This window comes from Sphaeramia orbicularis, chromosome 18 (genome assembly GCF_902148855.1).
Source record: "Sphaeramia orbicularis chromosome 18, fSphaOr1.1, whole genome shotgun sequence".
NCBI lineage: Eukaryota > Metazoa > Chordata > Actinopteri > Kurtiformes > Apogonidae > Sphaeramia > Sphaeramia orbicularis.
The window spans coordinates 30894682-30909178 of NC_043974.1; the positions used below are offsets into that span (position 1 = coordinate 30894682).

Here is a 14497-nt window from a genome sequence, read left to right on the forward strand (position 1 = left end):
GAGTGATGAAGACTGTGCGACTCTTGGTCCTTCACAGTGCCACAGAATGAGCCGCTGAGTGTTAAGTGGTGTTTCATTTAGTAGCCGGTTTAATTGTCACTTTAATCTTACCTGCCAATGTAACTCTGTACTTGTCTTTCCCCCATTTTGGCTCCTCAGTATTCCTGTGCCCAGGGCTTCTACGCAGGGTCTACCAGAGCGAGCACCTGTTCGAGTCGGACCACCAGTCCGGAGCCTGGTGCAAAGACCCTCTCCAAGCCACCGATAAGATCTACTACATGCCGTGGACGCCCTACCGCACCGACACGTTGACCGAATACTCATCCAAAGAAGATTTCATAGCAGGAAGGCCGACAACAACCTACAAACTCCCACATCGCGTCGACGGAACCGGCTTCGTGGTCTATGACGGGGCGCTCTTCTTCAACAAGGAGCGCACTCGTAACATCGTCAAGTTTGACCTGCGGACTCGTATCAAGAGCGGTGAGGCCATCATTGCCAACGCCAACTACCATGACACCTCGCCGTACCGCTGGGGAGGCAAGTCAGACATCGACTTAGCCGTAGATGAAAACGGTCTTTGGGTGATCTATGCCACCGAACAGAACAACGGTCGGATTGTCATCAGCCAGTTAAATCCCTACACATTGCGGGTTGAAGGGACCTGGGACACGGCTTACGACAAGCGCTCGGCATCCAACGCGTTCATGATCTGTGGAATTCTCTACGTGGTGAAGTCGGTGTATGAGGACGACGACAACGAAGCAACAGGAAACAAGATCGACTACATCTACAACACCGAGCTGAGTAAAGATGGCTATCTGGACATCCCTTTCCCCAACTCCTATCAGTACATAGCTGCTGTGGATTACAATCCCAGGGACAATCTGCTGTACGTTTGGAACAATTACCATGTGGTGAAGTACTCGCTGGACTTCGGCGCACTGGACAACAGACTCGGTAAGACCAACTTTACTATTCCTTTCCCTTATTCAGAGGTGGCCTGAGGCAGAAGCAGGATAAGTGGCTGCTTAGGGCCCCAAGAGTCAGCGAAATATCCCCCAAGAGAGCTTGAGGGGTGTATTTTTTGTTATATATTAAGTCAGTGGTAATCATTTAGAAGTGCAATGTAACGCTAATGGACTGGCTAGGTTATACTCCTGTGTTTATCACTGTAGACTGTTTTCTGTCTGCTGTAGGGATGCACAGGTTGTGAAATTCTGGGCAAATTCAAATGTTTATTGATGCTGTATGCGATCCTTGTTTTTGTCAAGAAAACAAGAAATCATTACACAAAAGCTGGGGTGTGTAATAGGGAGGTAAACATGACAAATTAACCCTTTCATGCACGAATTATGAGAACCTTAGTCAAGATTTTTTTCTTCAGTGTTTAGCCATGAAAAAAACAATGCGATCGAGTTTTTTTTCTGTGGAGTTACAAAAATATCCATGCTTTTAATTTTTGAAGTAAAGAAACATGTGTTTGAAACCCAATATCAGAGAGTGATATGAAAACAATGAAATAAAAACATTTTTAATGCTGCTAATCTGATATCTTCTCACATTTTAACATATTCTAATGCTAGTAATTACTCACTTCATGGAGACAATATGCAAAAAAAAACCTTCTTGTCTAACAAATAACAATTGATTTACACTCAAACATGTTAGTGCAGATCAGATTTATCTAGAGCAGCAAAGTTACAGTAATGATCAGAATTACAGTGTATGGGATGGTGCATAAGCGTCCACTGTGTTGGCTGATATGGAACTAAAACAACAAAACCCATTAATATACAAGAGAACAGCTGGAGAAGAACTGTCCACTGGAGTGGACAGTGCATGAAAGGGTTAAAGAGGCCTAGCTTTTCCAGGGGGCCCAGTGGATATAGGTTACAAGTTGTGAAAGTTTCATGTAAGCTCCGGAGTAAAGAGAGGTGTAGAAGCTGGGAGTCGGACGTCCAAAGTTAACTTTCAGTTTCGGTTGTAAAGGCACATATGAAACGCGCCCCTATAACTCCAGTCCCTACACAACGTACATACCCCCACCCCCCACCCTCCCACTCTAAGGACAAATTTAAAGATAATTTCTTTTATTTTTATGTTTTTATTCCTTAATTTGTACACCATTGGTTCATGGGGTCACAGACTTCTTGTAAACGGAACAAACAAAATCAATCAGACTTGACTTGAGAATAAGGACAATGTTTGTCTGTGCCGTTTGTCTAAACTTATGAAGCTGTATCTCCGTCAGGAAAGTGATTTTCCAGTGTTTAAAATTCCCAATATTTCAGAAGACGTTTTTCAGGCCATCATACAGGTTTTCGACTAAGGTTGCAGCACTAAGAGAATAACTCCTGATCTTAGTGCCGACCTCTTAACCTTAACAACACCAGGTCCGCAACCATTTCCTACGAGTCAACATCTAATTGCCTGTTTACCATCACATTTTTCAGACCACATTCATAGTCCACTGAGGATTGCAAACTTTTTTTGATGCTCTTACCTAAGCTTTAATTTGACATACGATTCCATTTTCATACGTACAACTTTAATAACAGCACAATTGCCAGCAAGTTTTTTGTAATGGCCAACACTTACTATGCCAAGTGACTTTAAAGCAAAAACACACCTTGTCACATGGCTGGTCTTGCTTTTTCTTGGTGGTGTAGAAGAAGATCATATATTTCTTTCGTGGTTTGAAATATAACACGTTGAGACAATGTAGGCGTGTGTTAATTGGCTATATGGAGCTCATCATCATGTGTTAATTCATTCCTACTTGATCGCTGAACTAAAAAAACAGAAGCATAGACGAACCTAAAAGTTCGCACACACACACACACACACACATACACACAGACATAAAAAAAAAAAAACACTGTTAGTATTTCGCTTTAATCTCAAATCTCTTATGATATTTAGGATGTCTAACAAGGTTTTTTTTTTTTAATATTTTGTGTTAGAGCCACAAGCTAAAATCTTTTACTCACTGTAGCTGTTGCCTTTTCAAAGGAGAGAAAAAAAAAAAGAAAGGTGACAGCTTGCATTAAACCTCCAAAACTTCTTTTGAAAAGTCTAATTTCTCCACTCTATTGTTCTTTTTATAAATTGGCACTCGTTGGGAAGCATGAAACGGAAAAAAAAGAACCTGTTTTGACACACCAAGGTAATTCTTTGCGCTATCTCATCAACAGCTCTAGTCAAAAATGTCACAAGTTATTTGACTGTGAAGTTCCTACCTCTGCTTTCTACTCTGGAGCTTTTTCTACCTGCCGCTTGCCAGTTTAATTTATTTTCCTTAGCTGGCTGCTACACTATCCCAATCTTTTTTATACAGTGAGACCTGCTTCAGCAAAGCCTGTAATATATTCATTCATTCAGTGACCATCCTTACGGTGTATTTGATGATACACAGCTACTCACAATATAATTTGCTCTAGTTAAGGAGAGTGAGGAGGTTTTGTTGTGCGCTTTTTGTATTAAATGATTAGCTGTCAGTTTATTGAAGTGATATACAGTAAAAACATCCTGTCGCATGTAGAAAGAAATTGACATGCAAATGAAAACTCTCAGTACAAGACGTGCCAGGGAGATGTTGACTGTGTTTGGTTGCTGTTGTACAGAATAGGCTGCCCTCCAAAGAGTAGGCAAGGAGTCTGCTGCTCGAATATAGATAGTAAAACGCTACATTAAGTGGATGGATGGAGTCAAAGAACAAATAAAAATGTCAGATAAACAGACTGATAAGAAATGAAAGAGTGATTGAATGGACTGTGGAGCAATAAAGCATTTACTTTGATCAACTCCAAACAGACTGAGAGGATGCAGACGTATTCCCCAGCTCGAGTGTTGTTAGCCGCTTGCATTTTCCACGCAATTGTCTCACAAGGAGCTTAATTTTTTAGATGGTTGAATCTGTACGAGAAAGTTGTTTGAATCAGGATCACTTTCAACCACTTCCCTTTGCATAAATTAGTCTTTGTTGGCTGCTGTGTTGGGTTGTTTTTCACATTCAAGTCCTATGCCGGTGAGGGAGTCAAACAGCACTGCCAGAAATCCAGGTGACAAAATATTCTGGAAATAGGACTGTTTACATACTGTTTTTGACCGCTGAAATGTTGATGTCTGGGATTTTGTTTTTGTTTTTTTTGTATACTGTTCTATGATTCACTCAAACCGTATCGGAGACTGTTAAATGGAATCTATCTATCAATCTATCTATCTATCTATTGAATTAAGGCTTTAAATATCCTTAAAATTAATAATTAATCCTTAAATATAAATATACTCTGATACTCAAAGATCTTAAAACTTACACAGACACAATAAATGATATTGCTGTATTTGCTTTGGGAATGTTTGTACTGAATTTGTCAATTGAGGGGTTGAGGCTCAACATCAGTAATAGAAACTAGGGCTGCACGATTAATCAATTTTAAATTGAAATCAGATTTTTTAATAAGGACGATTTTTAAAAACGGGAAATCGTCAAATCGATTTCATCTTACTTGCTAAATTTTTCATTCACAAATGTACGTTCTGGAACACAAAACCAAATATTTATTTTTTAAAAGATGCTGAACTTTATTCAAAGCTGTTAGATAAATCTGGAAACAAAAAGGCTATAAAAAACCATTAGTATTTGCTCTGATGACATTTTATTGTAGTGTATTCCCCCTGGCAAACTTATGTTATTTTCTTGTTGTATACATTGTTTGTATATTCTACTTCATTCAATATAGATTTAATGAAGAAAAAAAAAAAACTTCTGTGGGTTCATCATGTGATACCATCATAGATTTGAGGTCAGAGCAGTGGCTTGCATTGTGGGCTACTCACAAAAACAACATGCTGACTTCTGTTGTCTTTTGTAGTTTTACCCAAAAATCGAAAATTGAAAATCAAGTTTTTAGGAGAAAAAATCAGGATTTTATTTTTTGCCAAAATCGTGCAGCCCTAATAGAAACATTAGTCATGGACAAATGGTAATATAATGATAGCTGGATTGAAACATGGTTAAGACCGGTTCATCACAATAGCTGAGGCCTGTTGGACTGTTATTTATGGGAATGGAAAAATGCTTGAAAAATATCAGAAAGTCATAAATTTAGCTTCCCTTAAAACCTGTCGATACCCTGAAATATGGACATTTGTGCTCAATAATAATAGATATTACAACACAAGAAGAAACAAACCTGATATGGATGTGATATAGAGTATGAAAATTGTGTTTTTCTTTAACTGGGATCATTAGCTAATTCTATACTGTGACAAATATCAATACTAATCAATGTTGTGATCATTATTGTAATAATATTGCCCAACCTTAAAGATAATTATTGTATTTCCAAAGCAGTAACTTTGTCCTCTGTACGACGTATGATAAACAATGTCAAATGTGTGATAATGACACTTGGTTACATATTAGAATTACTTCAAGACTAGACTAGTAAAATATATTGCAATGATGACATATGAGTTCATTTTCCTTATTAAAACAGAATAAGAGTGTTCTTTAGAGGAGTTTATAAATGTTGACATCAGCAAAGCCAAGCGAAGTAAAAAAAAGGAGGGATTAGATATGACCAAAGATGGTGCAACAGTACAGAAAAAAAAAAGTCAAATGGCAAAAATTCTGTAAAAGATTGAAATTATATAAAGATAGAACAAGATAAAACAATGTTAAAGACAAAATAAGATGAAAATGATTTAAAAGACAAAAGATTAAAACAATATAAGATGTGGAGCACAATTAAAATGATAAAAAATACTGCGGAAGACATTAGATGAAAATAAAGTAAAAGATGTAACAAGATAAAAATAACACAGAATACATAAGATAAAAAAAAAGGTTTAAAACAAAAAAGCTTCAAAGACATAACACAAATTATGTTAAAAAATAAAAATTATAGACACTATTAGAGACATTTAGTGGGTCAGTACATACGTAGATCTATAGTTAATTATGCCAGATTTTTTTAATTTTAGTCCCGAGGAAACACCAAATTTCTCTTCTGCTTTTCAAGCTAAAAAAATCTGAAAATTTATTGTATTTAATTTATTTGTTTATTTCAAGCCTTTACAGAATACATGCAAGTTCAACATTCCAAAAATATTCATTTACACTCGAAAAGGAGTGGGAAGAAGAACAACGTATTTAATCCCAACCCCATTCTCATCATCAAATAACTTAACACACATTTGAAATAATGAACAAAATAGGCCAATACCAAAAATAAATGGTCTAATGTTATTCATTTTGTGACGGAGGCATGACACTGAAATGGAAATATGTTTGTTTTTATACATCTCTTCTCACATGATGTCTTTGTGGCCAATCATCCTGGATCTCCAGGACATAAATAAATCCTCTTTATTCATCAGAAATGTAGCTGTTTTTACACTGAATATAGTATGTCATAATTTGTTGCTATTTCTGCTTTCATACTTTAACTTTGCCCCTAAACAAGGTTCAACTCCAGACATTGCTTTCATAAAAACAGAACAATAACATCTGACATTCTAGTATCACCAACAGGCCAGCGTTAACAAGCTTCAGTACTTTGCAGAACCCAAGGGTCAAGCCGGTGAAATGTTTGTACTGCAGCCACAGTGTGACGTTCCCAGATTTGTTCCAGCGCCACTGCCCTGCTTTCAGTCATGATCGAACATGTTAAAAACCCCGACAGGTGTCATTGTTTTCCAGCTCTGACACGGGCCCGTCTCCCCATCGCGCTTCCACCTCCGTGAGCATACATGACCTGCCGTTCCAGCGGAGCATGGGATATGAGCAATGGAGCAGCAGTGACAGGGCCAGACCCACAGCTGGGGCCCGGAGCCCTATGCTGAACCTCATGGCTCAAAGCAAAAGCACATGTAATGGAGTGTTAGCTTGGATTTTCACAGAAGGAAGAAGAAAACACAGCAGTAATTGGACATTTAACTATCAGTCATATGTCTTCTGTCTGTCATTAGAAGCCTCCAAAGCCCCCAAGTGCCCACAGTTCTATCTGTGTTGCCGTGGTAACGATATTCAATGTTTGTTGCAGTATACACATTTTATACATTCACGTAACCAAAAGAACATCAGCTAAATTAGGAGTGTCAAACATAAGGCCCGTGGGCCAAAAGTGGCCGCCAAAGCATCCAGTCCGGCCCCTGGGATAAATTTGCAAAATGCAAAAATTACACTGAAGATTCGAACATTCATTTTAGTTCAGGTTCCGCATTCAGACCAATATGATCTAAAGTGGGTCAGTCAGTAAAATACTATCATAATAACCTATAAATACTGACTCCAAATCTTTCTCTTTGTTTTTGTGTAAAAAAAAAAAAAAAAAAAAAAAAAAGATGTAAAATAACAAGAAAAGGTTTACATTTAGAAACGATCCTTTCACAAAAATTTGAATAACCTGAACAAATACGAACAACCTGACATGTTTTAAAGGGGTCATATTTTTGCTAAACCCACTTTTATTAGTCTTTGGGACATTTATTTATGTATTTGGGGACCCTAAAAGTTTGAATTTAAACTCTCCAGGTGCTGCAAAGCTATCTTTATATTCATTCCAGCAAAAATCAAGAGGATTTCTACAACCTGTTTTAATTCCTTATTAATTTATTATGTTTTATAACTAGTTATGTCACGACATTTGCACATATAAGGTAAAGATTTCTGACGAACATTTCTCAGAGTACGACATAATTGTTTGTCAGCAGCAGCGGTTGTAGTAAAAACTGAAAATATGTGCAAACTTTCAGCTGATTACCTAAAATGTTCAGTTGTTGGTTGTATTAACGAACACAAGTGGCTGAACGGGACAGAAAGCACAGTCAACAACCCAGAGGGGGCGGGGCGTGAAGTGGTTCATTTGCATTTAAAGGGCCAGCGCTCAAACCAACCTTTCTGGTGTCATTACTCAGAAATAGGGTTGAAGATGGACCTGTAGAGCCTTGGACCCAAGCATAGCATTTCCAGTTTATGTAGACCACAGGGAAATGTTTTAAAATGCATAATTCCATTTTTTAAAAAAAGCAAAATATCAGTCCTTTAAGAGAAGTGTAATTTTACCAATATTCTGCCTGTTACTAAACGTTTTGTGTAGTTTGCAACTATTCTGTAAAAAAAATCAGTTTGTTCATAGTTGTTTATGTTTTTCACATTACAAGATAGTTTGTAGATGTAAACATTTTCATCATCTAATTTTACTTTTTTCACTCTAAAACATAGACAAAAGTTTGGATTTGACCTTTCTATATTATCTTGTTGTTGTTTTACTGGTCCGGCCCACTTCAGATCCTGTTGGGCTGAATGTGGCCCCTGAACTAAAATGAGTTTGACACCCCTGAGCTAAATGCTCAACAAAACCAATACTTAGACAACAGAACACAACCAAACAAGTAGCACTTAAATGAGAAAATACCTAAAACAAGCTAACAGTCTGAGACAAGCGTACGCCATGAATCATTTTTTCATAAAACAACTGAACGAGACAAACTTTGCAGCACTAAGCTAACACTAAGCACATCCAGCAGTGCAAGGATTATTTATCCACTGCTAAAACTCTATGAAGAGCAAAAATAAAGGTCGCATTATAACGCCATCATTATGAATCTTGCCTCCCCATCGTAACTTCATTTTATATGAATGAAACTTTGGCGATTAGCAACTTCCATTGTTTTGTGTTGTGTTGGAATGTTTCCAACTGGAAACAAATGGCTCACAGTTTAACAGGTTTTAACTATCAGTCATATGTCTTTTGTTTGTCGTTGTTAATTTCTTTGATGGATTTTCTCGGGGGTTCTTGGAAACGGCAGATAGCTTCCTCCCTTCAGCGATCCTGTGCTAATATGTGCAGCTGTTGTAGACTCTTTTAACACAGAGGGCAATATTTTCTCTCCAAGGACAGCTGATCTATGCCCAAGAGTGCTTCCATGACAACTCCATTGATAATGAAATTCACTGAATTGGTGGTAAATATTATGCAGAGGAAACTGCTGTTAGGGCATATGGAAGTCCTCTTGCAAGTAGCCTCTTTTTTATGATCAGATTCCAGTGCAAAATAGGCAAAGACGACTGAAATACACTGCTTTATGGTACAAAAAAAATACACAAACAGAAAATACTGCATCCAGCACAGGTGTACAATTCTCAAATAGTAGCGAATGCAAGAAGCAAGAAGCCCATTTTCTGACAATATGAGCTTTGTCACATCTGTTAATGAGAATTATGCAAACAAATTTACACAGTCTGCATGCCCTCTGGAGGGTCTTCTTCTGATAGGTGTTGAATGTCAATGTCGCCCGGTTCTCCGTGACCCACTTGTGCGGATCAGCCAATGGGAACGTTCTTACTTCTGTCATCGTCGTGAGGCTCGGTTCCTTCCACGAGGGATGAACTTGAGTAATTTTTTCACAGGACAAAGAGGAGAAAGAGCAGAAGCATATTTCAGTCAAAGCACTGCATCAACATCGCTGTTCGTACGAGGCCGGCCCGTAAAAAGGATTCCATAATCGACGGTCAATTAAAGCCAGTACAATTATTCGCAATTAGCGGGATAATCGTCTCCATTCACCTGTAAAGGTCAAACAAATAGAACAAACGTTTATCATGTTTTCATTATTTCCACATTGTTTGACTGGGACTCTTTTGATAATGGTTTTGCTCTGTTTTTCTGAGTTAATGCACAACAAGCAACAAACATCCTCCATTTACAAAGACCTTGCAGAAAAAATATGAACGCTAGTCAATGGCGAAAGACATAAATCTTCATTGTATGTAATTGGACCACTATTTACACACATGATGTTTGTCAATATATAAGAAAAAGTCCAGAAAGTTGCAGTTTGTGGTAGGGATGTAAACAGTTAATGTAAACCATTATGTCAGAGATGCAAAGTCAGAAATGCCCATTTCTTCTAAACTGCCCCTCTTCAGATCCATTTAATTCACAGGTGTCAAACATGTGACCCAGGGGCCAAAACCAGCCCGCCAAAGGGTCCAATCTGGCCCGCGAGATGAATTTACAAAGTGCAAAATGCAAAAATTACCCTGAAGATATTAACAGTCTAGGGCATCAAATCAAACTCAAAAATAACAGCATAATAACCTAGAAATAATGACTCCAAATGTTCTTCTTGGTTTAATGTGAGTAAAATAATATGACGTTATGCCTATAAATAATGGCAGCACCCATTTTTTCTCTTTGATTTATTGCAAGAAACATTAAATTCTGATATCCTTTAACAATAAAATATCAATAACCTGAACAAATATGAACAACCTAGAATGTCTGAAGAAAAATAAGTGCAATTTTAACAATATTCTGCCTGTTTTGTGTCTTGGTAGATCTGATCTGTAATGCACATGTAGAAATCCTAAGTTGAGGCAGAATATTGATAAAATTGCACTTATTTTTCTTCAGAAATTTCAGTTTTTTCCAGTTATTCACATCTTTTTTGTTTTGGATAGAAATAGTTTCATCATTTAATGTTATTTTTTGCAGTAAAAAATTTGGAGTTGTCATTATTTATACGTTATTATGCTATTATTTTACTGTGTCTGGCCCGCTGGAGATCAAATTGAGCTGAATATAGACCCTGAAAGAAAATGAGTTTGACACCCCTGATTTAATTTACTGAATTTCTCAGCAGAATTTATTTTTTCCTACTCCATAAATGTCATTGTCTGTACTGTATCCAATGGTACAATAAATAAATCAGTAAGGAATATGACAGGCTTTTTTCATGAAGTATACAGATATATTTATAAATAATATTTAGCTTTCATTCTTATAGACCCTATTGAAAGAGAAATTCAGGTTCTCAGGAAAAATCGCCGCTTATCAGTTGATCATTAATCGATCGATAAGGTCAACCAACTAATGATTAATGGATTAATCAGTAATTTGCATCCCTAGTTTGGGGTAAAGATGGTAAAGGAATATCTAGTGTTTTGTTAAACAGCTGCATGGACTGCATCTCTCGTCACCAAAATGGCTCAAGCCTTGGCACATTTTACCTCAATCTTTGACATTAGTGTGAAAAAGTATGAATAAAGGTGGAAATCATTACAAGTCTGGTCATGTTGAATCTGGAGAGACAGATACAGCAACTGTGAAATAATCACAGAGTGAGAAAGTTACCGTGATTTCACATCTGGGTCCGATCAAGCGGTAACACGTGGACACATTTCATGTTCAACAGTCTCTGTCATGTAAGCAGAGGAACTTATATGTATGTATTAGACATATTTGAGTAGGTATTTATAAGCACTGTAACATTATGTATAACAAAATTTGAGGAGATAAAATTTTTAGGTGAAAAATGTCAAATTACTGCTCAGTAACACAGGGACTTGAAACAGACATCAGTTTTTTAAGCTTTACGCAAACATTCAAAACATGCGGTTCTCGACAGAAATTGATATTGAGTAGGACTAAACTGTTTAGATATTATGTTCAATTATGCTGAAAATAAATTTAAGGGTAAAATATTGAAAAGTCTCTGTTTTACTGACATGAGAATGTGGTAACATGTAGACAGGTTGCCATAGTAACACGTGGGTGACTCTTTACCATTGTATGCATCACCCAAAATGTTGACTTATTTTTTAAAACAAGCCAGATACAATCCCAATGCTTTATTTAATGTATTTAATACTAACACAGTGTTATTTACAACTTGTGGTAGACCATACTGATATAGGTAAATTACAAATGAAGAGTAATTTCTTGGTAAAATTTCACAGATAGTCTTTTAAAATTTTATAGATATGTTTTTTTGCATCATATTTGAACTATATTTTTATGTCTGAGGCAAGGCTATGGTCATCTGGCGATAATATATGTAAACAAATCATCGCATTTGTGATTTAATGGAAAAACCAACATTACGCACTTCTGTTTTTTTTGACATTTAGTATATATCAATAAAGTTTTGCGCATGTGTCCAATGGAAAAGTGACTACTGTCATCTTCTACAACATTGATTTCACCAGTAAAACCCATGGAGTCGGATCAATGAGAGTGAATGGAAACACTTGTTTTATGTTAAATTATTGATATCTTTGCTTACAAAAAGGTCAGTTTTCTCTGTTTCAGATATAAGAACCTTCAACTTTAATCTGAGCTTTGATGAACATCTGTATGATCAGTAAATTAAATACAAGAAAAAACCTGGTTTTCACTGAAAAAAATGCAAAGTACAGAGGATAATATTACAATAAATGGTGATAAATCACTTAAGAAGGGTTAAATAAAGAGGAAAAATTCATTTGAGAACTGCCACAAAGGTAGTACTGGGTCTTTATGGGTTAAACTATTACACTGGTCAACAACAAATTTATTGTTTAAGTTTTTTGAGCTGATTTAGGATCATTTTGGTGTGCTGAATCCAAAAATCACATTCATTTTGCTCAATCAGGTCAACTTTCTGAACTATGCTACATATTGGCTTTTGAACATTTTTGCTTACATTTATGGGCATTTTCACATCATATGATACAAAATTCTTTTATATTTCTTGCAATAAACGAGTTCTGAAGATTTTACTTTTGCCAATTTATGATTAATGTTTTTTTTAATATTACAGGTGAATGAAATGGCTTCGACTAGAAGATCTTGCAAAAATAAGCCTGACATATTCTGCTACATCTGCGGTGAATACACCATTGTACCTAACAGGAATCAAGTCACAAGTTTCATAAAGTGTGCTTGTGAAAATGATTTTTTTTTCTCTTAAAACCTATTTTGGGTGAGAAGTATATAAAAAAAATCAACTGATAAAGTCACAAAAATGTAATCAATTTTGTGAGAAGGTCAAATTTTTCAAATCAAATTAGCAAAACAACCTGACCTGATTGAGAAAAACAGATGTCATTTTTGGATTTAGCGGTGCAAAATGGTCCTAATTCAGTTGAAAAAACCTAGACAACTTGCAAAAAAACATTTTTTTGTAACCCAGTGTTATTAGACTGATATTACAAGTGTGGGAAAAAGATTAGACGATAATATTGTTTATTGTAACTATGCGTCAATGAATTGTCAACTCAAGTTTCAAAATGGTCAAAGCCTTGATTAACGTTGAACCAACCTCTTAATGCACAGGTGTCAAACATGCGGCCCGGGGGCCAAATCCGGCCCGCCAAAGGGTCCAATCCGATCTGTAGGATGAATTAGTGAAATGCAAAAATTACACTGAAGATATTAACAATCAGTGGTGTAAAAATTCATTTTAATTCAGGTTCTACGCACAGATACATACAGACCAATTAGATCTCAGTTGGGTCAAACCAGTAAAATACTATCATAATAACCTTTAAATAATGACAAGTGCAGATTTTATATTTGTTTTAGTGTAAAAAAGTAAAATTACGCAAAAAATGTTTACATTAACAAACTACCCTTTTACAAAAAATGTAAATAACCTGAACAAATATGAACAACCTGAAATGTCTTAAAAGACGTAAATGCAATTTTACCAATATTCTGCCTCTTAATGAATGTTTTATGTATTTGTAAGTGTAATGTAAGTTGTAATGCACATGTGTAAATGATAAACTGAGGCAGAATATTGATAAAATTGCACTTAAGTCATTTCAAGCTGTTGATGTTATTCAGATTTTTAAGGAAACGTTGTAGATGTAAACATGATCGTAATGTAATTTGACTTTTTTTCCACTGTTATTATTTTACTGGTCCGGCCCACTTCAGATCATATTGGGGTGAATGTGGCCCCTGAATTAAAATGAGTTTGACACCCCTGTCTTAATGAGTCAAAACCAACCCATCCATTATCCAGAACACTTATCCTGTTCGAATTACAGACGAACATCTCCTAGAATAATTCCGCTCCTCTCCATCTACCACTAAACCCTGCAGAATGTTGTTGCTCTGCAGTGAAATCACCTTGCGGGCCTGTCTCTGCTGCATCATATCTTTCAAACTCGACTGAAGAAATTACTCACGGTCTCACCTCTCGCAGAGTTCTTTTCCGTTCTGTCGGTCTGCCACAGTGAGCATAAGGTAGCGGCTGCGTTGAGGCCACAGGACTGAAGACGAGGGCAGCCGTGTGAGAAAATTAGCCTCGTCCTCGCACACCTGCTGACGCCGCCGTCTGAAGCATTAGTATGTTTTCAGAAATCGAGACTATTTAAACAGCTCGCCTGGGTTACACACAGACTTCTATATTCAGCCCAACATTATTGTGCGCTATAGACTGGATTTCACAATAATGTGTCTTGTATATTGATTTACTTAAAGATTATTATCTGCAGCTTCAATATGGAACAGACACTGAGTAGATATTTTTTGCTTTTTTAATTATGCAGAATTATGCATTTTAAAACATTTCCCTGTGGTCTACATAAACCGTAAATCAGGGGTGTCAAATTCATTTTCTTTCAGGGGCCACATTCAGCCTGATTTGATCTCCAGTGGGCCGGACCAGTAAAATAATAACATAATAACCTATAAATAATGACAACTCCAAATTT

The 14497-nt window shown here is 36.5% G+C and overlaps 1 protein-coding gene across 20 annotated transcripts in view; it reads left to right on the top strand.

The window, feature by feature from the left end:
* Window positions 1-14497, top strand: part of LOC115438263 (adhesion G protein-coupled receptor L3) — a 547718-nt gene that overhangs the window by 317767 nt on the left and 215454 nt on the right. For 10 of the 20 annotated variants that reach the window (XM_030161717.1, XM_030161720.1, XM_030161723.1 and 7 more), the window contains exon 7: window positions 151-960. In XM_030161717.1, the coding sequence (XP_030017577.1) occupies window positions 151-960 (810 nt within the window). The remainder of the gene's footprint in view (window positions 1-150; window positions 961-14497) is intronic. The other 10 variants (XM_030161719.1, XM_030161731.1, XM_030161732.1 and 7 more) reach the window with 1 other exon arrangement.